The 27,093-nt window shown below is 38.6% G+C and overlaps 1 protein-coding gene across 3 annotated transcripts in view; it reads right to left on the bottom strand.

The window, feature by feature from the left end:
- Positions 1-24,391, bottom strand: part of LOC148850936 (Protein kinase superfamily protein) — a 38,644-nt gene extending 14,253 nt beyond the window's left edge. For 2 of the 3 annotated variants that reach the window (XR_016098587.1, XM_088942347.1), the window contains exons 1-11: positions 23,435-24,257; positions 21,985-22,079; positions 21,649-21,864; positions 20,185-21,519; positions 13,148-13,320; positions 12,789-13,041; positions 10,864-10,956; positions 10,634-10,774; positions 10,434-10,526; positions 9,826-10,033; positions 9,663-9,748 (exon numbers count right to left, since the gene is read on the bottom strand). Coding sequence is in view for 1 of the 3 variants with exons in the window: in XM_088942347.1 (XP_088798473.1) it covers positions 9,663-9,748; positions 9,826-10,033; positions 10,434-10,526; positions 10,634-10,774; positions 10,864-10,956; positions 12,789-13,041; positions 13,148-13,320; positions 20,185-21,519; positions 21,649-21,864; positions 21,985-22,079; positions 23,435-23,678 (2,937 nt within the window). In the remaining 2 variants the exon portion in view is untranslated. Of the gene's footprint in view, positions 1-9,662; positions 9,749-9,825; positions 10,034-10,433; positions 10,527-10,633; positions 10,775-10,863; positions 10,957-12,788; positions 13,042-13,147; positions 13,321-20,184; positions 21,520-21,648; positions 21,865-21,984; positions 22,080-23,434 lie in introns of all 3 variants that reach the window. The other variant, XR_016098588.1, reaches the window with a different exon arrangement.
- Positions 24,392-27,093: the final 2,702 nt, after the last annotated feature.

The following is a 27,093-nucleotide window of genomic DNA, read 5'->3' as shown; positions in this document are numbered from 1 at the left end:
TCACTAAGCGCCCATGTCAAACTCCCTGCGGGGCCCGCATCAGATTTCTCCAAAAAATTAGGGTTTTGGGAAACACACTTGAATCTGTCAAGAGGACAACAAAACCAGTCCCCTTTTCTCCAGAAACCACTAACAACTAGGCTGAAATAGGTTTCTTTAACTATTCATACGATTCAGTTCTCCATACACACTGTGTATGGGAAAAAAGGGGAAAAACGAGCCTGTTCTGATACCAAGAAGAAAAACAGCCTTTTGACAAGAAAGGACTGTTTAGAAAGTTGCAAAAATTCAAAAGAAAGTAGTAGAAATCAGAGTTCAAGAGGAGAGAAGAAGAAGAAGAAGAAGAAGAAGAAGAAGGTGGCGACAACTTCGGTTCAAAGAGAGATTTTTCGAACATAATCTCTTCTATTACTCCCTTAATTCTATTTCATTAAGTTAAACTTTAGTAATTTACAAATAAGCCCCTAGTTGGGCAAAAATAAAAAGACATAACATAAGAAAGAATAAAGCCCAGATTAAGGCCCATTACAACAAAGAACATAAAAGATAAAAAAGGATAAACAGCCTATGGGCCATTTGGCCCATCTTCTCTACACCTTTCAGTTACAAATACAATACTTGAAATGATTTTTTGTTTTAGCAAAAAATGACAGATTATTGTTAGCATAGGGGTATTTCTGTCTTTATACCTTGATTAATGTTGTTGATCTGTAATGTTGTGTTGGAACAAGTGCTCTTAACTTAAGTAAGGGCACATAGGGGTCTTTTCAGTTATGTTTTAATAATAATATAAATACTTACTGGCTGACTGGGAGAAGTCAAGTTGACTCTTTCAGTTCGAACCAGAATTCTCTCTTCTCTCTTTCTCTCTCTCTATCACCTTTTCTTCTTCTACATAACTGAACTCAGTCAGGTTGAACTCTAAGGCAGACCTGAATTCTATCATGGTATCAGAGCTTCTTGAATCTGCCTAGATTTCTGCTTGCCTAGGGTTCATTCTCTGCGCACCCTATCTAGGGTTTTCCTTTTTTTTTTTTTTCTGTGTTCGATTGGAGATAAGGGAAAGGGCTGAAAAGGAGTGATCACCCTCTTCCCTTGGAGGTCTCTATGCCTCCAGTCAGGTCGTATGTGGTCGGTTGCTGTGATTTCTGAGATCGCCCTCTCCTAGTATCGGAAGAATAGAGGGCCGAACTGTGTGGGCAGTGGCTGTTGTGTGTGGACTGCTTTCCTGCTCGTATGGGTGTTACTTCAGCGATAAGGTAAGAGATTTCAGTGCATGATATCTGTTATGGATTAAATAGGAGGTGTGTTTCAGACCATATGCTAGGGTTTCGGCCAGTAAGTGCTAGGGTTTATGCTGGTTTCTTTGTGCATTTTGAAGGAAGAGATATGATCATATAGTGGTAAGATTTCAGGTAGTTGTAGGAGTAGGGTTTGTGGTGTGAGCACACTTTTCAGCAACAATAAGTGCTGAAATCAGCGTGACAGGTGTGATCTAGGGTTTGTGGTGTAAAGAGCACACATTCCAGCAACAATAAGTGCTGCAATCAGTGTCACAGGTGTGACCTAGTGGTGTGTAGTGTGCAGATCTCAGTGATAATAGAATTCAGCAAGTGTGCAGAATCGGTGATAACATAATGGGAGACAATAATGATTATAAACCTAGTGTGATGGTGCCTACAGACTACCTGAATGTTCAGATGACCTCCATTAAATTAAATGGAGAGAATTATGTGCCTTGGGCTAAATCTGTTTAAGTCTTTCTAAAGGCAAAGAAGAAGGTAAAACACATCAGAGAAGAGAAACCCTCCTCTGACTCTCACGAGTTTGAAGATTGGGAGCAAGAGGATGCTTAGATCATCACATGGTTGTGGAACAGTATGGAACCCAGGATTAATTTGAACTTCATGTTCCTCGATACTGCCAAAGATGTGTGAGACCATGCGAAGAAATTGTATTCGGGGCAGGACAATACAACCGGAGTTTATCAGCTTTATCAAGAGTACTTTAACCTACAACAGGGCAATCGGAGTCTTGAGGAGTACTATGCCAACATGAGGAACATACGTAATGAGTTTAATGTCTATCATCCTCTCACTTCTGATGTCAAGATTCAGCAACAACAGAGAGAGAAGCTTGATGTGACTAGATTTTTGGTGGGACTAAGTCTGAATATGAACCAGTACGGGCTCGGATATTAGGGGGATCAGCTCTTCCGTCCCTAGAAGAGGTATTTGCTCGACTCCGAAGGATTTCTATCGGATCTACTGAGAACTCTAATATCTCAGATAGATCTGCCTTTGCTGCATCGAGAGGCCGTGGTGTTAGAGGTGGAGCTCGGGGAGCTTAGTCTGGCCGTGGTGGTGGTAGTGGTTCTGCATATGGCCGAAGTGGCAATGGTGGGTCTACTCATAATCGTGGTGGTGGTCGTACTGGGAGCAGAGATTCAGGGGGAGCCCGTGGTAGAAGACGTAGCTCAGGCCCGAGGAAGTGCATTCATTGTGGTATGGATGGACATACCATCAACTATTGTTATGATCTACATGGTCCTCCCTCAACCTGGGCCAATCATGGCGCGACCGGTGACTCAAGTTCCAGCTTTAGACAGGAGAATCATTCATCTGACAGATGCCTCCTACATCCACAGATGGTCCCATGAAGGAGATGGTGACTGTTCCCCGTGATGAATATGAGAGGTTTATCCAATCACAGTAGAACACGACGACTTTTGCTGACTCAGGTATGGCTTGTCTGGCATCTACACCCAATCCCTGGATCATTGATTCTAGAGCCTCTGATCACATGACTGGAACTCCAGGTGTGTTTTCCTCCTTATCTCATTGCTCAACATCACAATCTGTCACCCTTGTTAATGGTTCCACATCCTCAATTTGTGGTGTTGGTAATGTTGACCTAGATCCCGTATCCCTCTCATCAGTTTTGTATGTTCCTAAATTGCCTTTTAACTTTATGTCTGTTAGTAAGCTGACCAAATCACTTAACTGCTCCATTACCTTTTATCCTTCTATGTGTGTTTTTCAGGATCTCAAGACGGGGATGAAGATTGGTGGAGGGCATGAAGCAGGTGGACTGTATTATCTTGACGGTGGTGGTGGTAGAACTTCAACAGCTCTCTAGTCATCTCTTTCTCCTCTCTAGTGGCACTGCCGATTTGGTCATCCGTCGCTAAAAGCCTTGAAGTCCTTGGTTCCGTCCTTGAGTCAGCTTTCTGTTTTGGATTGTGAGTCGTGTCAGTTTGGGAAACACCATCGTGTTCCCTTTAGTTCTAGGGCTGATAACCGTGTGTCGAGTCATTTTTCTTTAGTTCATTCAGATGTTTGGGGTCCTTATAAAGTGGTCATATAATGGACACAGATATTTTGTCATTTTTGTGGATGATTTTTCAAGGATGACGTGGCTCTATTTAATGAAAGAAAGAAGTGAATTGTTTACCATTTTTCAAAAATTTTATGTTGAAATTCGTAACCAATTTGGTACCCACATCAAAGTTTTTCGTTTTGATAATGGCCGTGAATATTTATCCTCATCATTTCAGGAATACCTGGACCAGCACGACATTATACATCAGACCTCGTGTACCTACACCCCACAACAAAATGGGGTGGCTGAGAGAAAGAATCGCCATCTCCTTGAAACAGCAAGATCCCTAATGCATCACATGCATGTTCCCAAACCTTTTTGGAGTGATGCAGTGCTTACCTCTTGTTTTTTTATTAATTGGATGCCCACGTTCATCCTTGATGGTCATTCTTCGTTTCAGGTCTTGTTTCCCACTGTCTCCGTTCCCTCCTACGCCGAGAGTTTTTGGGTGTGTCTGCTTCGTCCATAATCTGGGTCCCGGGAACGACAAGTTCAAGTGCATCTTCCTTGGCTATTCTCGGACCTAGAAAGGGTATAGGTGTTACAATCCTGGTTCTCGACGGTCCTTTGTGTGTGCTGATGTCAGTTTCTTTGAGTCTACTCCGTTCTTTTTGGGGTCTGGTGATGCTTCTTCCTCCTCATCACCTCCTCCTCTTCCACTTCCCGTTGTCGATCCTCCTTCCTTTGTTCCAGTCGTGACCAAATCCTTGCCTCCGGTGCCACCACCTATTGAACACCCACCTATCCGTCATGTGTATACACATCGCCCACGTGCACCAGCTACTACTCCGGCTACATCTCCGTCGATGGATCCGGCACCAGACCCGCACTTAGCATCTGAGATTGATCTACCCATTGCTTTGCGCAAAGGTAAACATACTTGCATCCTTCATCCCATTTCTAATTATGTTTCTCTTACTCACATTTCCGCTTCCCATCGCTAGTTTGTTACCTTGTTATTGTTCCTAAAGATGTCCAAGAAGCCCTTGCCTCTCTAGGGTGGTGTTGTGCCATGGAAGAAGAGCTCTCAGCTCTTCATCATAATCATACTTGGGACCTCACTGCTCTTCCTCCTGGGAAGCAAGTTGTTGGTTGTAAATGGGTTTATACAGTTAAGTATTTGCCTGATGGTAGTGTTGAATACATGAAAGAGCGATTAGTTGCAAAAGGGTACTCCCAAACCTATGGTATTGACTACACAGAGACCTTCTCACCGGTTGCTAAGATAGGGTCAGTTTGTGTTGTGATCTCTCTTGCAGCAATGTATGAGTGGCCACTATATCAGCTTGATATCAAGAATGCTTTTTTGCATGGTGACTTACTCGAGGAGGTCTACATGGAGCAACCCCCAGGGTTTGTTGCTCAGGGGGAGGATGGTAAGGTGTGCAGACTAAGGAAGGCTATATATGGGCTTAAATAGTCTCCTCGAGCATAGTTTGGTAGGTTCAGTGAGGTGGTAAAGAAGTTTGGTATGAAACAGTGCAAAGTTGACCATTCTGTATTTAGTCATGACTCTCCGGGAGGAAAAATACTGTTGGTGGTGTATGTAGATGATATTGTTATTACTGGGAATGATAACATTGGTATTGATAGGCTGAAGACTTATCTACAAGATCACTTTCAGACAAAGGATCTGGGTAAACTGAAATACTTCTTGGGGATAGAGGTAGTGAGATCCAAGTATGGGATTAACCTGTGCCAGAGGAAGTATGTGCTTGATTTGCTGAAAGAAACAGGCCTGTTGGGTGCCAAACCAACTGAAACACCCACGGCACAAATACCAAGCTAAGCAGTGATATGGGTTAAGTGTTTGAAGACCCTGGCAGATACCGACGATTTGTGGGCAAACTGAACTACCTAACCATTACCAGACCAGACATCTCATTTGCAGTTAGTGTGGTAAGCCAGTTCATGCAAAAACCTCTGATTCCTCATTGGAATGCAGTTCTGAGAATTGTGAAATATTTAAAAGGGGCTCCGGGTCGCGGTCTGATATACAAGAGTGGGGGAAAACTTGAAATAGAAGAGTATTCTGATGCTGATTGGGCCATTTCTATGTCTGATAGGCGGTCTACTACAGGCTATTGCACGTTTCTGGGAGGTAACCTAGTGACATGGAAAAGTAAGAAGCAGACGATTGTGGCAAGAAGCAGTACAAAAGTAATACATAGGGCTATGGCGGACACCACTTGTGAATTAGTGTGGCTAAGGAACCTTCTACAGGAAGTAGGGTACAACATTAACACTCCAATGAAGCTCTATTGTGATAATCATGCTGCAATTCATATCTCATCTAATCCAGTGTTTCATGAAAGAACCAAGCACATTGAGGTTGACTGTCGCTTTGTGAGGGAGAAGGTGTTGAATGGAGAGCTAGACACTACACATGTTAATACAGGAAATCAGTGGGCTGACTTATTTACAAAAGGCTTGAGTTGGGGAAGAGTGGACTACATATGTAACAAACTGAGAGTATATGCATACTCACCAGCTTGAGAGGGACTGTTAGCATAGGGGTATTTCTGTCTTTATACCTTGATTAATGTTGTTGATCTGTAATGTTGTGTTGGAACAAGTGCTCTTAACTTAAATAAGGGCACATAGGTCTTTTCAGTTATGTTTTAATAATAATATAAATACTTACTGGCCGACTGGGAGAAGTCAAGTTGACTCTTTCAGTTTGAACCAGAATTCTCTCCTCTCTTTCTCTCTCTCCCTCTATCACCTTTTCTTCTTCTACATAATTGAACTCAGTCAGGCCGAACTCTAAGGCAGACCCGAATTCTATCAATTATATTAAAAAAAGGGAGGTACATAAGAAGATGTACTCCAAAGACGAAAAAAAAAAAGGATTACAAAGGAAGAGCTACTATTTAACCTGCATTGAGTTCAATTTAACCTGCTATAGTGTTCAGTTCCCTAGGAATCCAGTTCAATTTAACCTGCATTGAGTTCAAAATATCTCTAGCTTCCGCCAAAAGATGAGCCAAATTCCACGGTCCACTGTCTTTTTCTTTTAGCCATCTTATTGTATTGGCTGAATCACCTTCAATAATTAGGGAAGAAATTCCAAGCATTTTGGCACAATGAAGACCTGTGAGGGCTACTACTATTTCTTCCTTTGTAGAGTCATAAGAATCAATTGGGCCACTAAAAGCCCGACATATGTCCCCATCCCTGTCCTGAATTATACCTCCAACCTCTGCTATACTTGAAGAACCTTGAGCACTTCCATCGAAACATAATCTCATCATCCTTTCCTCCCTTTTATAGCAATGGATAGGAGCATCCTGTCTTGGGGATGACAAAAGGATTTCCTTTAGGTTTTGTTGGAGATCATTCAAAGACAGTCCAATGAATTCTCCAAAATTTATAGTAATAGAGGAGATCATGTCTTCTACGGTTCTGGCTTTATTCTCAAACACCCTATTGTTTCTTTCTTCCCAAACACCCCACATAATAGCTTGAACTACCAGTCTCCAATACAGCTTTCCTCTTGTGCCTAGACATGTACCTTTCCATTGCCATATTACGTCCACTACTTGTTTAGGAAACACCCACTTGATGTCGACCATTCTTAGGAAATGGTGCCAAATCTTTCTGGTTACAGTACAGTGTAGAAGAAGGTGTTCTGATGATTCTCCATCACTTAGGCACAAAGGGCATGCATGCGGGGAAATGCACCACTTGCCATTGAATTTTTTCTGTTAAATGTCACAAGTGTTTGTTTTGTTAGGCAAGCCTCCCACACAAAGCATGAAGCCTTTGAGGGGACTTGGGAGCACCAAAGATTCTTGTAGGGAAATTTAAAGTCATGATCATTTGACACTAGAGCCTTGCAAAAAGGAATTGTGTTGAACTTTACAACAAGGTTAAGGGACCAAACTCTTTGGTCAGGAGTAGTTATTGAAAGATAGACTTCTCTAAGGTGATGAAACAAGTTTCCAAGCTTAGCTATTTCTACTTCTCTCAGGGGTCTTCTTAGGTTTAGGTTCCAGTTAAAACTGGAGGAAGAAGGGGGATTGAGAAAGGTTGAAAATACAAGGGAAAGCACTAGCTAGTGTTCTATCTCCTCACCATAGATCAGTCAAAAATTGAATCCTATTTCCATTTCCCACTTTATATCTGATAAAAGGAACAAATAAATCAAAGGTTGTGGAAATACCTTTCCAGGGGTTGTTTGCTGTCACTCAGTTCAAGTTGACTTTGCTATCCCATCCATTCAAACTTCTCCCATATTTTCTGCTGATAATGGAAGTCCAGGCAGTTCCCGACTCAATAGGAAATCTCCACATCCATTTCCCAAGTAAGGCTTCATTCCTCTCTTTAATATGACCAATTCCTAGTCCTTCATTTTCCTTGGGTTTACAAACCTGGTTCCATCTTACTAAGTGGCAAGACTTCTCAATTCCACCATCCCATAAGAAATCTCGCTGGAGTTTCTCTATCTTGTTTTTTATTTTAATCGGGATTCGGAAAACAGAAAGAAAGTAAGTTGGCAAATTAGCCAGAGATGTTTTTATTAAAGTAATCCTGCCCCCTTTTGAGAGAGAACATTTTTCCAGGTAGCCAGTCTTTTTTCACACTTCTCAATTACCGGGTCCCAAAATACTTGGCTTCTTGGGTTTCCCACCAGAGGCATCCCTAGATATGAGATTGGGAGTTTTTCCAATTTACAACCTAGCTTATAAATTTTTGAATAATATGCAATATGCATATACCTCTCTCTATCAATGATTCTGATGATAAATGTTTGAATAATATGCAATATACATATACCTCCCTCCCCGTGTCTGTGTGTAGCCAAATCAGAATGGATACAATTAACAAAGTATTGAGAGCTATATCTAACTAATTTGATCAAATCTAGAAAATGGTCTGATCCAATGAAAGCCATAATCAACACTATTGGTGAAGAAACAGCATCTCATAAGCTGCAGCTTTGCAGAAAAAATAAAGTACCTTACTGATTCTAAAAGAGCTAATCATGAGTTATATGTAGCTGCTGCCTTCCAGACAAATTTTTTTACCAAGGAAATTCCCCTTAAGTAGGACACTATGATTTAGAAGGCACAACAAGACATCCTGTATAGGTCTTAATGGAAATTTTGAGGATACCATGCCTGGTGTCAGGCTGCAAACCCTGTCCTTAGTCTTTAGTCTTTACAAATAAATATGGTAAGACCCATCCCACTATCTCATAGGAAATCCCACTGGGACACAAAATTCTAATTTCTTTTGAAAAAGCTTCCAGAAAAACCATAATTTTATAACACCAATCTTGGAAAGGAAACCATGGCCAAAGTTATGAGGTAGAAAACTAATTCTAAAAACATCTCACAACCACTAGAATTTTTTTAGAAAACTAATTATAAAAAAAAAACTAGAAATTAAGTAAATAGGAAGTTTGAGCTACAAAGTCATATGCTGGAAATTATGAACACCTAAAAGCAATGTTTGTCTGTTAATACAGATAAATTACTTCAAATAGGAATGGGTCTGAATAAGGTTAAGATGTTATCCTCTACTTGCATGGATTGCATAGTCATATCTAACAGCAAAAAAAAAAATCTTGCTATTGGATTATGTACATAAGATAATCCACTCCTTAAATGTTGCCACTATTTGTCCCGATGCTCTTGTTTGTTATATGATAGCTTCCGATGAATGTCATACAGAATGTTAACTTATTATCAATGCTTCTGTATGAAAATGTGTTGCTAATGCACTGGATAATAAGAACAGTAAAAGTAACCGTTGTTTTTATCATCCAACAGCCTATGAATGACTTACCAAAATTGAGTGTGGCAGAAATGTGAAAACGTAGATGGATGGGTGGTAAAACTAGAAAGGACATGGTTACAAATGAAGTCATATGAAGGAACCCAGGAATAGCTACAATAGGTGATGCAATGAGAGAGTAGATTGAGATGGTTTGGTCACGTGCATAGAAGATCATCTATGGCACCTGTTAGAAAAAAAGTGATCTGTTAAAGTTGAAGGGACTAGAAGAGCTAGGGCCAAATGAAAAGGACTTGGATGGAAGTAACAAGAAAGTATTTAAATGCCCATAATTTAACAAGGGATATGAACCTAAACAGAACAGAATAGCAGAACAGGATTCATCTAGCCAACCCCATATGGTTAGGACAAGGTTTAGTAGATGATGATGATGATGATGATGATATGAATGACTTACAAATAGCATCCTCTTGTAGGCACTAGAAATTACAAAATATAACCGTAGCAATCACTTAAGCATGTGAATGACAGTATGCTACCTCAGGGCATTCAGCAGTGAAAGGCGGAATTCCTGTTATAAACTCGAATAGGATAATTCCCACTGACCACCAATCTGCAGCATAACCTGCAGGAATACCCAGGAGTTAACTTTAACCATCAAGTATACTTCAAAAAGTACCAAATGCAGGTTTTGGTCCAAACCATGCTCAGTTCCAAGAAGGATTTCAGGTGCCAAATAGTCAGGTGTGCCAACAGCTGATGCTTGAGTTCTCTCCTCTGCATGTTGAGTGTGTTCAAAACAGGTTTGGAGGTCGTCACCATCCACTGGAGTAGTTTCATTTGCCCCAGACCCAGATAGGTCAACTGTGCTATTAATAAGGCCAATCTTAGATAGTCCAAAGTCTGTAAGCTGGTGATAAATGAAAGAGTTAATGCTTCAATAACATAAAAATCTAACATACTAAACTGAAATCAGGGCTGCAATCTGCATCATATGGAGCAGGATAAAGGCAAGATTTCTTAAGAGTTTAAATGTAAGCATCAAAAAAGATAATACTCAATTCAACTCAACTCAATAAAGCCTTATTCCAACTATATACAGTCAGATAAAAGAATAAGTATATACAAGGCTCAGCTAATCGAACTAGTTTTGCACATGTCATGAGATAATGTCAGCAGCAGAAATAATAGTACAGCATAAAACGGAAAACAAAATAATGCTAAGCCAGTTTAATCGTATCATGTAAAATTACACCACATTAACTATAGTAAATTAAATTAGAGTTCAGAAAAAAGTTTATACACCAAACCTTGATGTGTCCATCATGCGCAATCAATATATTGTCAGGCTTCAAATCACGATGGACGATTCCCAGTGAATGGAGATATTCTAATGCCAGAACCTAAATCACAGTAGAACTTTCATAAGATACACCAAACTAGAAGAGAATTATTACCAAAAACCAAGAGCATAACTAACACACTTCCATGCAATAAATTTTCAAAGTACCAGTTCGGCAATATAAATTCGAGCAATGTCCTCCTCCAAGCAGCCAACTTTTCTAAGCAAGGAGTACAGATCACCTCCATTCAGATATTCCATAACCAGGTAAAGGTTATCTCTGCAGGTGAATGAGTAAAAGAATCGGACCTGCAGAATAAATAAATAAATACTTCATTATCCTTTATGTATGTATGCATGTATGCATGCATGCGTGTATTTATATAATTAAATATTACCACAAAAGGATTTCGAACAGTGATCAATATGTTACGCTCCGCTAATATGTGTTCAATGTCATTTTTCCTTATCATATCCAATTTCTTGAGTACCTGCAAATAGGGAAAATTTGTATTACCGCATAAATGGGATGACTGGAATCACAGTTATATGTATGTATGTATGGCATACAACTGGCATAAAACATATCTAAAAGAGAAAAGGAGAAAGGGAATTAACAAGAAAAATAGTTGCTTTTTCAATTTTGAAAGTTTAAAAGGAATTGCCCTGTCAAAAGTGTGCAAATGACATACTAATTTAATTTATTAATAAATTAAATAGTTAAGTAACACCAATGATAGAAAATTAAGTTAAAATTGGGAAGCAGTGAGATTCTTCTGATGATATTCAATTTCATTAGATCTCCAAGAAGAACTCATCAGTGATCAATCATCACATATTGGATCTTTTTGTAAGAAAGATGAGATTGGGAGGATATACAGTCATGCATGCATAATGTGTGTATGCCTGTGTGTATAGATATAGATAGGGCAAGAAAAATGCAAATATGGTAAATAAAAGTTTTCATCTTGTCGCATTTTATTACCAAATAGTTCTCATTTCATGTACAAGGTTTAGTCCAATTTCTTAGGGAATATGAAAAAAGGAATTGTCAAATTTCTTCAGAATCAGAATTTATGCCCAATCAAATGATTATCAGCCACTGGTAATTTTAGCATACTAAAGAGCAGCAGCATCTGGAGTCTCCATGAGAGATTAGCTTCTATCATTAATTCATCATTTCAAACTACTCACGTTGATTGGTTATTAGAAGATTTGGATTGAACACTCCCAGATTCTGATGGCATAGACAATGGACAAGGATACATCCAATGGACCTTCGAGACTATTCTACCCTATTAGGGAGCCAATATCTTTGAGTTCCAAAGGAAATCCCCTGTTCTAAATTTCCTAGGTTGGTTAATTGTCTGAGTTTTGTGAGGGTGGGTGTGTTCAGGGCTGAACTCTTGCATGTTTATTACTAATTTGAGGGTATTCTTGAAAAATTTTGTATAGTGGGCCTGATAATGGGTTTGAGGACTCAAGAGGACATTTTAAAAGACTTTAGAATTTGTATTTTACATCCTTACAAGTTACAAATATATGCTCTGATGAAGAAATATAATTTTTGATCCAGTAATCCCACTCTGCAATGCCCCCCCCCCCCCATGTACCAGAGCCATTAGGTTCCATGAGACATGAACGTTGTCCTATGGAGCTCAATATCCAAGCTTGAAAAAATTTTAATAATAAAGGAATTGCATAATATTCCAAAAGAAACAAGAAAATATGCAATCTGATCTGAAAATCTACAATGCATAACCAAATAGACCACTAACAGAGGAAGAAAATGGTGGGAAAGATTTCTTCTCCTAAACAAAAGGTAGAGATCACTGACAGAGGAAAACGGCGGGAAAGATTTCTTCTCCTAAATATAAGGTAGAGACCACTGACAAAGGAGGAAAATGTTGGGAAAGATTTCTCCTGAAGAGAAGTGATGAACAAAGCACTTAACAACAACCCTTTTTTCTTTTTCTTTCTTTCTTTTTCTTTTTTTTTTTTTTTGATAAGTGGTATAAGCTTTTAACAACAATCTTTACTTGACCAAGTTGCATCTTTGGAACAAGTACCTCTTGAATCATACACCTACGGAGAAATGATATTAAAAATCAAATTAATATCTAAATTGTGAAAGAAGATAATTCATTCATTCACCTGTCTAGTAAATAGCTAATAACATGAGCACAACTGTCAACTGTCTCTTTCTCACAAAAACCACAATTAACAGCTAATTCTACTAACCAAGCAGCAAACAACTCATTGCCAACAGACTGTACTTTGACAAACCAAACTTACAGAAATGCTTTTATGAGTGAACATTCACCTTTATTGCAAATAAATCTCCTGTTGTACGTTTCCGTGCAAGAAAGACTTTACCAAAGGCACCTCTGCTTATTGGTTTAATGATTTCAAAGTCATCTATGCTTGTTCGCTCTTTATGTGTAGGATGTAAAGGAGTTGACATTGTACTACTCGGAGATGCACTATCCACCAGGAACCCAGGGCTGTCCTTATATTTGCTGTCACTCTTAGGACTTTTGTCATTTGTTTGTTCACAAGCTAGTAGATACTTTTCCCTGAGAATATTTTTGGGGAATTTTACAAAAAGAAGATAGTTATCAGATAAGAGCACTTTTTATTATACAAACAGTCCATTTTGGTCCAACATACATCAAGCATTACCTCATAAGATTCTCTATTCGGCTTCCAAATGTATCAATTACCAGAGCCTTGATCTTGTTATGCTGTAAAATGTCCTGTAAATCATGCATGCAAGCAAGCAAATACTCTGAGGCTCCTTCTTTTGCAAGATCTGTACTTGCCACACAGTGGGCAATATCTGCAAGGTCAGTCATCTGCAGAAGTAAAGTTCCAAGCATAAGAACAGATTGAGTTTTAGTATTATAAACGTATCTTGTTGACATTAGAGGCAAATGATATTCGCTAGAAAACATTGGTTAAAAAACATTGATTTCATTAACCAAATTATAAAAAATAAAATGATGACAAGAGTATAATTGATCAAATACTCCCTACTATGTATGGGATCAATTTGGACAGAATTGTATGGCTGACTCGTTCTCCTATATTCCCTTTCTCTAAAATTGTTTTTGAAATAACCAGGTAAAGAGTTCAGACTTGTTATGTTCAAGAAAATGGAATTTTTGCACATTGTCACTAACAGCAGTACTGGTTTCAAATTTATAAAAGGGCAACCCAGTGCACGAGGCCCCTGCCAATGCGGGGTCTGGGGAGGAGCAGATGTAGGCAACCTTACTCCTGCACACACAGAGAAGCTATTCCAAGATTTGAACCCTGGTCACCCAGACCGCAATGGAGCAACCCAACTGTTGCGCCAATAGATATGGTGTTTCAATTCATGATTACACTTGCATAGTACAGTAAGAGAGCTAGGATGAAAGATATATCATTACTATTGCAAATCTCAAGGAATCAAAGGAGATTTTAATGCAACGAGCCTCTACGAGAGGGCCTTGAGACAACAGGCAAATTACCAAAAAAAACTGAGATTTTCTTCAGTAACAATACCTATTATCAATTTTAAAAAGTTGTTGCACAAGGTACATAAAAATTCACAGAGCAGGTAGCCTAAGATCTTATTTGGGCCTTCCTGCTAGTTTTGGAAAATCATAATCACAAATGTTTAGCTATTTTTTTGAAAGTGTAGTAAACAAAACTACAAGCTGGCAGAAGTTACCGCTATCTTTAGCTATGTTTAGCTATCTTTTCAATGTCATTTTTTCTTCTTCTAAAAAACATCTATCATGAAATGGGAAAATTACATAGGAAATTCCGGTGGGGCTAAAAAGATAAAATCAAGAAAATAAATTGGATCAGGAAGGGGGTCATCAGAAAAAATAAGTTGTTTATTTTCTTTTCTTCTTCTTTTTTTTCTGATAAGCAACATGAAATTTCATTAAGAAGCAGATACAGGAGTTACAAAAAGAAAGGCTCAAGGCAATGAGCATAATACAAACTGATTCATCCCATAAGCCCAAGCACAAACACAACCCAAGAAACAACAGAAAGAAAAAAAAAAAAAAACTTACAAATTATAAGCCGGCCATGGGCATCCCCAGTCCAAACTATATCTACCTACTCCACTTCTTGCCAATAAATCAGGAAGTGCATTGCCACTCCTTGGGACCCAATTGAATGAGGCATTCAAAGAGGCACCTACCTGAACTGCCACAGGATCAAATCTTGTTTTTTTTATCAATAACAAGAAACCTTCATTAAACATTAAAGAAATTAAGTACAACAGGGGAGATAAACTATCGTAACTCCCCCCACCCCAAAGAGGCTGGGGCTCCAAAATAAAAACAGTAAAACAGAACTACAAATGAGCCCAGAACAAAGAATCCCTAAGCACCCCTTGCTTGGCTAGCCCATCTGCAAATGAGTCGGCAGATCTCTTCACCCAGCTGTACTTTATCTCAATGTCCTTGGCCAGCCATTTGAATTTTTTCCTTTCACAGGACCAAAACTTCAGAATTTATTCACTGAATCATTGTTTCACAGTCCCCCTCTACTTCTACAACTGTCAAATATTGTTGCAAGATCAGTTTTAGTCCTTGAAGTAAGGTCAATAATCCAGCTCTTAAAGAATTTCCATACCCAGCTGGACCAGAATAACTCAGCATTATATTACCTCCAGAATCCCTAACCACTCCCTTAACTTATCCCTCCTTGCAAAGATGCCTGAAGATAGTGTTTTTAATCAGGAAATATGTGGGTTATGCAAGTAAAAGCTAAGTACTTACCACATAAGGACTACTTGGACGAAAATTTCCCAAGAAATGGCTCTTGGGGGTGGAAAAGTCTTCTAGCAGGGGAAAAGATTATAATGAAAGGAGTGTGCTAGCTGGTTAACAAAGGTGAAAATATAAAAATTTGGGATGATCCCTGGATCCCATCTTTGGGTGGTTACTGTATCATGGGGCCTATCCAGTCCCAAGGGAACCCTCTTTTGTAATGGAATTAATTGATAGTGGAAAGAAACCATGGAAATATGATGTCTTGAGTTAGCTCTTCCTTCCGGTTGTTAGAGATGAAATTGTCAAAATAAGGCTTGCCTCCTATCAGTGGGAAGATATGGGCTCCTAGTCCAAGAGGTGTATTCACAGTAAAATCTGCCTACCATGTTGTCAAAATGTTTAGGGTAACTGTCTTGGGGTTAGCCAGGTAGGTGGTAGGATACTAACCAAACTGCTCAAAAGGAGATTTTTTTTTTTTATAGGAAACACTAACTTTCATTAGAGAACTGAAAAGATTACAGGCTTACCAACCACAAAATGGATGGAAAAACAAAAACTTACAAACAGGCCCAAAACAAAGCCTCCCTAGTAACTCCTTGCTTAGCTAAAGTGTCAGTCATTCCATTTGCTGACCTTCTTACCCATTTAAAATGCACCCCAATCTCCCTTGCTAAGCTAATAATCTCTCTTAGAGGCTGTCTAAGAGACCACACTCCCAGGTTTCCAGCTTGCATCCACCCTATTACCAGCTTGGAGTCTACTTCCACTTCTAATTGCTTCATTCCCCATTGTTTCACCAGTTTCAAACCTTGAAGCAAAGCCATTACTTCTGCCCTTAATGAATCTTCCACCCCAATTGGGCCCGAGTAAAGGGCCAAGACTTTTCCTTCCTCGTTTCTGTACCTTGTATCATACAGGACAAGAAACAATTACTATGCTCTAGGCTTTTGAGAACATGCAAGGTATACCTGGGTTGGAACCCCCTGGGACTTAGGCTAGATGGTGATAGTGAAATTTTTTTCAAGTCATGGTTCAAGAGATGGCTTGACAAGGGTATAGTAGCAAGAAGTTTAAAATGGATGCTCTTGGTCACTTTGGTGAAACAACTTGGTCTATTTGGAAAATGAGAAATGAGATGGTTTTTCATGATATTATACCTAACCATTCTCTTGCTGCAAATAAGGCCTATAGGTCACTTCAAGGGATGAGGATTATTTCTAAAAAAGAATCTCTAAGCTTGAGGTGTGATGGTGAATAGAATCAGGACTAGATCAAAATTAACATTGATGGGGGTATAGAAATAGAGATGGTGTTGCTTTTGGTATGGTTCCTAGAAATGGTGATGGATCATTTTAAGGTGCAACCATGTTCTATATCCTCTATTAGATGGTGTATGCCCTTAGTTCCAATTAGATTGATGTACACAAACATTTATCAATAAATGAATAAAATACATCACTGTTTTATGTTCTTATTAGTGTGTTTATGTGAATTACTCCTTAAACTAGACGCTTATGAGACTAGTGTTAGTTTAGAATATTCTCAGCCATTGGATAGACTTGAGGAGTTTATCCTGACAAGGTTGACACTGGTGTGTTGCCAAACTGGTGGAGCAGCTTATCTTAGATGCTAGGGTTAGACCCCAAGCATAGCCAGTGGGTGTTTAAAAGAAACACTAAACCAAAACCAATTTCCCGTTATGCCCTAGACCTTGGAGATAAATGGGCAAAATTGGAAAATTGCACTTAACCCCAAACTTGATTATGATATTGCATTAGGTTTTGGATTGAAGTGTCTTTGATATGCCAACCAATGAGATCCATCAAGGGTCAAGTACCTGAGCATGTTGGGGCAGTTTGGGAAATTACCTGAGTGGGTGATCATAGTGGTAGGATCGCCCCCTTTGTTAGACAAAGTGAATATCGGGCTTACACTCTCTCTGATGGAAACCTAAATTGCCGGCAATGGATTTCAACTATATTTCAAATCTGATTTGCAAAATACATTCATATGTTATATTTTATGAAAAATGTCTGCAGAAGGCTTTAATCTCGAGATCCATCTGAGCAGAGAGTGTGACACTGCATTTTGCAGTCAAAGAAAATGTCCTTACCTACGAGCAGTGCTTTGATGATTATGGGCCGAGAGATTAGGTGTAAGAGATCATTACAGGAATGATTACCCTATAGGTTTTATCTTACATAAGTCCATTATCCTTGGGTCTTCATAGGGTGGCTGAATCCAAGGATCACTTATGTGTAAATGTTGGGCCCAAACTAAGCCCAAGCTGATTGGGTCAAGGGTTCACTGCCTCTGAGTAGTGAATTCGGCCTAACCTCTTCCAGAGGTGGGGTCGAACCCTTATAGACTTGTAATGAGACCTTTGTAGGTTCCATGCCATACAATATTTAGGTCCAAAGTGGCCATGCAACACCTTGGGACATGAACCATTAAAGAAAATGGGCCTAAGGCCCATTACTAAGATGATTAATTAAGAAACGGGCATGAATCTAGATATGAAGCACCCATTCTCTTAAAAAGATAATGATTATCATCAAAGATAAAGTCTTGATCCAAATTTGATTTGGATGAGCTCCTAATTAGATTAGGAGAGTGCTCTATATAAGGGACTAAGAGGGGAGGGGAAAATTCACTAGTTCCCTCCAATCTCTTGCTCTCTTCTCTTCTCCCTTGCCTCCTAGAAACCCTAATTCAACCCAATTGTGATAGAGACTGATGTCCATCAGTTCTCTATTGTGTTTTTGCAAGAAAAACATCAAAGGATATCAGGTTCACATACCCACACCAACCCAAGCAAGTTGGGACTGGTTTTGCTGAAATGGTGTTGCTGAATCAGCTTCGCGTGCACACCGCACCATCTTCAACTGGAGGCCAATTGTGATAGGGACTGATGTCCATCAGTTCTCTATTGTGTTTTTGCAAGAAAAACATCAAAGGATATCAGGTTCATATACCCGCACCAACCCAAGCAAGTTGGGACTGGTTTTGCTGAAATGGTGTTGCTGAATCAGCTTCGTGTGCACACTGCACCATCTTCAATTGGAGGCCAATTTTGGGACTGATATTGAGTGTGAACTATCACTCTGAGAGCTGCACACTGTGGTCTCCATATCAGATATGATTAATTTTAATTTGGGTTTCAAATCCAATCCAGTTCAGTGCAAAATCAATATCGAAATTTCAGATTTCAAAACCACCTAGAAATTAGTTCCCGGGTTGGGTTAGAAAATTTTTTAAAATTCAGCCAGCCACCAAACCTGGTTTGGCCATGTGAAACCTGATTCCTAACCTTTCCAGCATCCTCTCCCCTCTAGACAAAGGCTCTAGCTTTGAAAGAAGGAATGTTTTCTGCAAATTGCATACGTAACAAGTAACTTTATTTATAAAAGACCTTACGGCCCTTAAAAAAGTCCCCTGAAAGATCTATCTAAAGAGAAAATGGATCCTAAAAGGTATATTATACAACAGATACAGAAAATGCATGCCTCCCCATTCAAGTCAAAGAAAGAAAATCAATGTCTTGCAATCTCGTATCATTGTCAATTGATGTTCATCCCTTCAACTTTTCCAATATCAACAACCACTCCATAGTGTAAGAGCCAATGTTCTTGTACCCTATAAGTTGGTCCTAGCTTCATAAATCCTCCTGTTCTTTTCCTTCCATAAACCCTAGAAAAGCAAGGGGGTAATTCTCCATGAGCTCAGACCTTTCTCTTCAAAGTTCACATCCAGCCATCATTGGATCATCTGAATAGGAGATGTGAAAAGATGTCAATTTATTCTGAAGATAATTAGAAAGAAATCCCAAATACCCATTTATGCCTAGCAGCAAATAAACAAGTCCAACCTTCCTCTCTTACCCTACATAACACAGTGACTTGCCAGTCTGAAATTATGCCTCTAGCTGATCCACCATAGGATCTTCCCCATAGTTAGGGGTGCAACTCAGGTACCTACCTTGAAGAATTTACGCAGCACCAGATCTGGGCCCAGGCCCTTAGAGTGGGTTCATTCAAATTTTAACAAATGCTCAACTCGACCCAAGCCCATCCAAGTTGAACCCCTACCTATAACCACCAGCCAAATAAATGATGCCCCTAATGAAATGTAGACATTCCCTTGTATTCTTCCTTCCAGATGTTTCATAAGCACACCCAAGACTCCTATATACATATATGCATAAATATGTATATTAATGCATATGAACATACATTTATGTATGTGTGTATGCAGACATATGATAGTAATAAGCACGAGCTAATAGGCCAATTAAATAGAATGAATTTGTAAAAAGTAGCCTGTATCTTTTAAGAAATTGAACCTATCAAGTAATGCTGTGGAATAAATCCAGCCAAATGTATGAGTCTAAAACAAAAAATATGTAACAATAGATTCATAAATATATATATATATATATATATATATAATATATATATTAAATTTTAATATTACAGTTTTTTATGTGTTCAATACTATGACTGGTATATGCCATCCAGACACATAACAAGATAGAAATAATGTAGAAATCTGATTGAGCATAAGGATAATTTCTGGAATTAAATACGTGTTCTGCTTCATAATAAATGACACAATCTATCCATGGACCACCTAGGCCTTGTGCAAATTCTCACCTGTAGTTCATTGTCCTCTCCTAATTTAATATGGCAAACTTAACACTACAACACTACCTAGGCGTTGTAGTGTAAGGTGCCACAAATTTCCAGCTTTTGATGAAACAATTAAGTGCCTAAGTAGTGTTTCAAGTCAAAGGTCTTCTAATTTTAATTTCTAGATGCTAGTGATCCTTAAGAGCAAATTTACAAATCCAGAAATGGTTACATGGTGCATTGTGGATAAATGTAACCAACGCAAATTAAAGATAACCATTGTAAAGAGCATAACTTTCATTAGATAACTAACCTGGTGCACATCTTCTGGTTCAGAGGGGTTGTTGTGCTCTAACCAGAATAAGTCAAAATGGCTTGCTCTTGGGGTATTTGTAGAAGATACTGATGTCATGCTCCCAGCAGAAGATGGTGCGCCATAGTGGCCAAGCTTCATAGCCAAATGACTCTTCAAATTAGTGCAACTTGCAGGGTAAGACTCATCTATACAAGCTGTGTCCATCTCGTGAAGATCTTCGAACATTCCCTCTACTCCTTTATTGTGCCATTCAATTACCTTTGGTGACTGAACTTCTGATCCAACGGTAGAGTTCATACCCTGTATTCTTGAAACATCAGGGCTGCCATAAGATGTATGAGAATTCATGCCACAGGACTCAACAATTTGTTCCAGTATCTCTGCAAGTTTGGAGAGTCGTTCATCTACATCCAAACACTTCAAATCACACTTATCTGCATAAGCACATATATAGGAATGAGCCTCCAAATGAGAAGTTGGAACAACTTCCTCACATATCCGGCAGATAACTAAATCGGATTCATCAAAATTTTGGTGTTGCTCATGAGGCGAACAAGAAGTGGACCTATGCATCATTTTTTCACATAAGCTACCATCAGACTTGTGGAAATCTTGCATGGTATCCTCCTGATATGAGGGAAACAGACTCCTTGTAGGAGCATTATGGCTAGGATCAGATTCTGAGATGCCACTTTCACTTGAATGGGTATCATTCTGGGAATTTTGAGATGATGACTTCTGTACAAAAGTAGACGGATCCTTCTTGTAAGTTGTGTCACTCTCATCTGTTTCTTCTTCTGAATTGCACCGTGTTCTCTCTGAGAGTGAAAGGACCTTATTCTGACCCAGAAAATTTTGTTTGTTGTTATCCTTCTGATTCAAGTCATCATCTAAACTAAAATCAGCACTTTCTGGCCTTGGTGCCCAGCGCATTTCTATGGCAGGGATACTTTCTAAGCATTGCTTAAATTTATGAAGAGAGTCTTCATTGATTGGCTCAGTATCTTTCTGAAACTGTAACAGCCTAGTGCAACGTGTTAAAATGAAAAGCATGCGTGTGAACAGCTGTTTCAGTAATCCTGCCTCACACTGCCGCCGCTTCTCAGCAAGATCATGTACAATTGCTTCACACTTTGCACGGAACTCACAGGAAGTGATCTCTGTGCATTGCTGAGCAAGAATCAGAAGACCCTCAATCACTTTATGGTCTTTTGTAGATGAAGAGTTCTCATTCTTGAGAAGGTCAACAATATCCTTTGCAAAGTTATCCAGCTCTGCATCCACCAGTTCTTTAGTAGCATCAAACCTTGAATTCAATGATCCCAGAAGTTCCTGAATATCAATTCAAGCCAAACATAACAATAATTCTGCCTTTAATGATTCACCAATTGAAATGTGCCAAGAAGAATGAATTTTCATCACATGTATGAAGAAAACAATTCCAAAACAGCCAACTGATACCTTCAAGTCATTATAGCTGTGGGCTCGAGGATGGGCAGGTCGAATGCCTCCTTTTGGTCCCAGTTCATGTGAAAAACTTTTTAAACCTTTTGGCAATTTTCTTGTGTGCTTACTTTTCGGTGATGATTGCTTTACATTCAAATCTTTTGTATCTATACAATGTTTAGTTCGTATTGAAACATCCTTATCAAGCAACTTAACTTCTGAATTGGAAGCCTGAGAAAATGGAAGAGTTCATGATTAATGCTTTGAAATGATAGAAGTATAGGAACTTCTATACATATAGGGTTAATTACAGGTCACTAGCATCTACTTGTCTGCTAAACTAGACTTCACCTCACTGTTGGGAGGAAAATCATTAAATGCTTTATTAGAACCCTTGCTGAGATATGAACTAAACCATCGAGCAATCTTCTTTCCCTTACGAAACCCTGGAAAATTACAAAATGAAACATTGGATCAGTTTTCCCTTTTTGTACATTCTTTTTCTTATTCTGGATGGTTAACCATATTTCATTATATACAAGAGGATTAGGAAAAAAAGTTCTCCATATTAAAGAAGTCTCCTTTTACATCACTTTGGACTATGTACCTCGATCATAAGCATCCAAAAGTTAGTAGAGTGCTGCATAGCTTTTTTTTATCTATCATGGTTGTCTTTTTGGTAGTTACTGATGTATTGAGTACATCATGTTATACTGTCAGTCATCTTGTACAGTCTCTTATTGTACAGAGTATAGTTACGTTATACATTTTCTTCTTATAGCAATGTAAATTCATACTTCATTGTATTCAAGAAAAAAAAAAGGATAGGAAGCCAAATCTCAGCTAAAAATTTCGCATCTGAGTTCATTAAAGGCCTTCACAAAAACTTGCCACAATATGAAGTACTAACTATGTCAGTCTTAAAGCACAATCCCCAGTCAGATGTCAGGGTTTTCATTTCTTTTTCCTCAGAATAACTTCAGCAAATGACCAAACCTTTCTTAATTTTCTCCACTCCTCTTACATACTCTTCCAGTCCCCTAGAACGTCCCAAGAATTTGGATGCTCATAGGAATTTTAACGAAAATATCTGTACTGTACAGTGATTCCAAATGTATTTATTAACCATGAAAGTTGAATCCTTCCAAAGTGGTCAAGCAGCTTCTATAGATCCTTCAACCTTCATATTTCTATTAAAAAACAAATCCAAGGATTGGACTATTAGACTCTTAATTGCTGTCAATATTTTTTTATTCTTTCTCTTTTGAGTTTCCAAAAAACCAGAGGAAAACCCGGAGGCTCAGTTCAAAAATCAAGTTGAATTGGATCGGTCTTTCAACTTTTAAAACTGCAACCACGTGAAGTACCAGAAAGGCAAATTTGATGATATACAAAACCACAAGATGATTGCAGAAGACAGATTCTTCTACTATAACAAAAAGATAAAGAAAAATGATGACAGATACTCCAACTGTATCTAATATTTACCGTATAGCCATGCAGCTCAAATATCCAATACGGAAACAGGGCGGCTTCTGTCACATGGATGCATATTCGCAAATTTGATTTTAGTGCACTGTTATTTTCTTGTTGTATCAACAATTTTCTGTCTTTCTAATGAATATAGTATTGAACATTCATCTTTACAGAAGAAATTCAAATACCAAGAGAAATCCATAGCTCAGACATTCGCAGCATTGCAGCATTAACATATAACAGAAACAGAGATTTCCTTGAAACTCTAACGTCTTAAACAATTTCAACAGTAAATGCGATTTTGGAGAAAGACTAAGACTGAAACCTTCTTTACGGCTGCCGACCCTTCCATTTCCTTCGTCTACGGACTTGTGCTTGAGCGGAGGCCTAGGAACTCCACTGCAAGAAATCAAAGCCACCGTCTGGGAACCACTGGCCGAAGGCAGGTCATCAGGTTTAGGACTGAATCGATCCTTGGAAGGTAGTCGCCGAGTCTTAATACGGTTCAGTCCGGATGGAATTCCAATATCCGCGGACAAATCACCACCGTTTCGATTGATTTCCGACATTAAACCTGCAAATTACTCTATATAATATAGAGTACCAAACGTAAAACCCTAACTATCCGGTTTTCCTTCTTCCCGACGTTGGATACGACACCGCACCATTGATGTGAAAGAACAATTCAAACCCTAAAAAGCCGTCTGGAGCTGAAGGATTTCTGCAGCTGCTAACGTAAAACTTATTCCAGTTTCAAACGAAGGTATTCCCTTTTCAGTTTATGATCGGAGGCGGAGAGAGAAAGAGAGAGCGGGAAACTGAAACTGAAGAGCAACTGTTGTGCGGTGACACCGAAACTTGGTCATAGTTGGGAGTTGGGATAAAGCAGAGAGAGCTTTGACTGTTAATGCGGGATAACCACTGAGCCACGTGTCAAGCAGATGGCGTTAAAAGTGGAAATGCGTTTGGATAGTTACGGCATCAAATGGGTGCTTCCTGATGTCATCCAAACGCACTCGCTAAGTCGACGGTCAGTCCGGCAGTCCCCAGTTTGATTTGATCAAGATCAAAAGAAGAGCAGTGAAGCAAGCTTTCTTTGCCCGCCAGCAGCACGGCATCCATACAACGACGAGTACTCTATGCAACTCTTGGAAACTTCGCTCTGCGGCGATGGTTTGTGCTATTTACAAGTCAAAGCCTGGAAGAAGTCTAATAAGCAAATCCGACTAGTCAGCTGAAGCTCCTGTGCCCCGTTTACTTCGTTCGGATCCAAGCTAAGAGAGAGAGAGAAGAAAAAGTGTTTTGAACTAATCTTCTTCTTCTGTTAGATTCGTTTTTCTTTTTATTTTGATAATTTCTTCTGTTAGGTTCTTTAGGCATGAATAAACGAAGCTTTTAATTAGGTGACATGTGGTAATTGGTCTATCATTCAAGCTACTAAAGTCATTTGCATTTAAGTGACATTTAAAATGCCTCTGAAATTACAATTAATTTACGCCAAGTTTAGAACTGCTTAAAAATAAATATTTATTTTAAGCTCTGACCACATCAATAAGTACTTATTAAAATAAACACTTAAAAATAAGTTCAAATTTTAGATTTATTTTTAAATGCTTATTTTCATTTTGGCCTGTCTTGGCCACCATGTCATTTAGAAAATGCCTATACTATCCCTATTCAAAATAATTGTTTATTAGAATAATCACTTATTTTTAAACATTTATTTTTCAAATAAGTATTCCCAAACTTTGCCTTAATCATATATATACATATGAGAAAGCTTATTTGACTTTCAATAAATTATTTATCAATTATCATTTAATTAAATAGTATAAAATAATTAATTTATTATTTATTATTTGCATATTTACATAATTATTTTTTATGTTATTGAACATTTCTCTAGTTACATAATTATTAATTAAATAATTGATAAATGTCGCGAGGTGTTGGTATTGCAGACGGTGGACGTGGTCCAGTCCAACAAACACAACGCCAACAAGGAAAGAGCTTTCTTCTGGGAATAAAAAAGTGTGTGGAAATCAAGAATAACTAACGAGCCAAGCCCGCCACTCAGCCCAATAAATTTCCTTTCGTGTCCTGTCCATATCCATACATAGATTCAACTTCAGACTTTCAATTCTCTGGGAACGGAGAGGAGGATACTGACTACTGAACCAACCATGTCACACCACCTCACCCCTCAGCCTGATGTGTGAGGCCCACGTATTACCGAATTGACGACAATGGGCCCGATTAAATTTGGGCGGGCCTGGGTTGGGTAGTTGTCGAATCTTATGCCCCGTTTGATTTACAGAAGTTGGGATTTGGAATCAGAATTCGAACGAGTTATTTTGATTCCAATTGTTTGGTTGGATAGGATCGGAATTCCATTTCATTTCTGATAGAATGGTATTCCCCCATCTCATTTGAAGGTATAGTCATTTCCTTTCTTTCCTTTGGGAATAAAATCTTATTCTTATTTATTCTAATTTTCATTTTCATTCCTGTTTCAAATAGATTATTAGAATAGATCAATCCAAGTTTGATTCTGAATGATTTCGATTTTAATTCCAATTCCAACTCTGATTATAAACCAGAAAGACCCTTAAACATTCAGCTTTTCCACAAGACACTTATCCAGCAACAAAATTTCACGTTGGTGAGAGAGGAATTCATTAAATTGGGTATCAACTAATTCCTAGTCAAACTGAAGATATGGACAGAGGGAGTTTGTTGAGCGACCAAATTAGGTTAGCTATGAAGAACAAATATTGAATTATAGACTGTGACCACTAGCCAGAGGCCAACTTAGAAGTTAAAATCATCAGCCAACAAAGTTGTTAGGCTAGGCGGAGACCAGCACTTTTGGGAAACAAGGGGAAGCCGCCCCCCATGGCCCTACATCGAAAACAGTTCATGGTCGCCAATTTGACACAAAAGCAAAGTTCCTTGACGGGTCAACCTGTTATTCTGTTAAAAGCTAACTAGACCAATAAAGAGGGATATCCATCCTTAAGAGTAAATACCACTTACAACGGAACAAAGTATTCAACTAGCTCCACAAAAAATATATATATATATATATAATAATAATAATAATAATACTAATAATAAAAAACAAGAGTAATACTTGCAGCCGTTCAATTTATTTATTATTTATTATATATTACAGTGAGCGTGGGCCTATATAGTATATACTATATACCTTTCTCGGCCTTTTGGCTAAGATCAAGTGAGTGTGGACCTATGGCTTCATTTGCAGTAGGCCATCGTTCATGATGGAATTATCAAGGAATTGTCCTAATGGAACTGGTCACGAATACAATGACTTCATCCAAAGCAATATGCATATATTGAAGTTTTGTTACTTGAGAACTTTATTTCAAATAAAGTTGTCCATGGTCCATTCGCCCCTTCTAACCATCAATATAACCAAACAGCAATTAGTAGGCTAGAGAGTAGACGAATGGGGAAAAATGCTTAATCAGAAGCATCCAATAAAAGCTAAACGACCATAGCTTTCTCTTACCTCCCATACAAATAAAGATAGAGATTCATCTATTTTTCACACATTTCCTTTAGGCTGTGTTTGGCCTGAAAGAAAAGGTAGGGAAAATAGATAAAGTTCTCTTTCAAACCAACACAACCTAAAGGAAATGATTGAAATATAGATAAGTGATTTTAATTCGTATGGCAGGAACTATGATTGATTTGTTTTAATTTCAAACCAAACACAATCTTAGCTTACAGATTTATCCCCCAACCCAGGTGCAGGGAGCATTCAATCCCAAGTCTCCACTACGGCCAGAAGACCTTACCAACCAACTGGTTGGCACCTTGCAAGAACACCCCCTAAATTTGAGGGTGGTGAAAGGCTCCAAAGTTGCGAGTGTTGTTTCACTAATAACATTGTTCCAATCTAATAACTATCGGGCCATAACTACTGTTAAATTTGTGAGTCTTCTAATCTCATACTTCAAA

Source organism: Nelumbo lutea, chromosome 5 (genome assembly GCF_056320005.1).
Source record: "Nelumbo lutea isolate HS-2025 chromosome 5, American lotus-T2T, whole genome shotgun sequence".
NCBI classification, from domain to species: Eukaryota; Viridiplantae; Streptophyta; class Magnoliopsida; order Proteales; family Nelumbonaceae; genus Nelumbo; species Nelumbo lutea.
The sequence above is the reverse complement of the archived record's forward strand: the minus strand, read 5'-3'. Positions and strand labels throughout refer to the sequence as shown.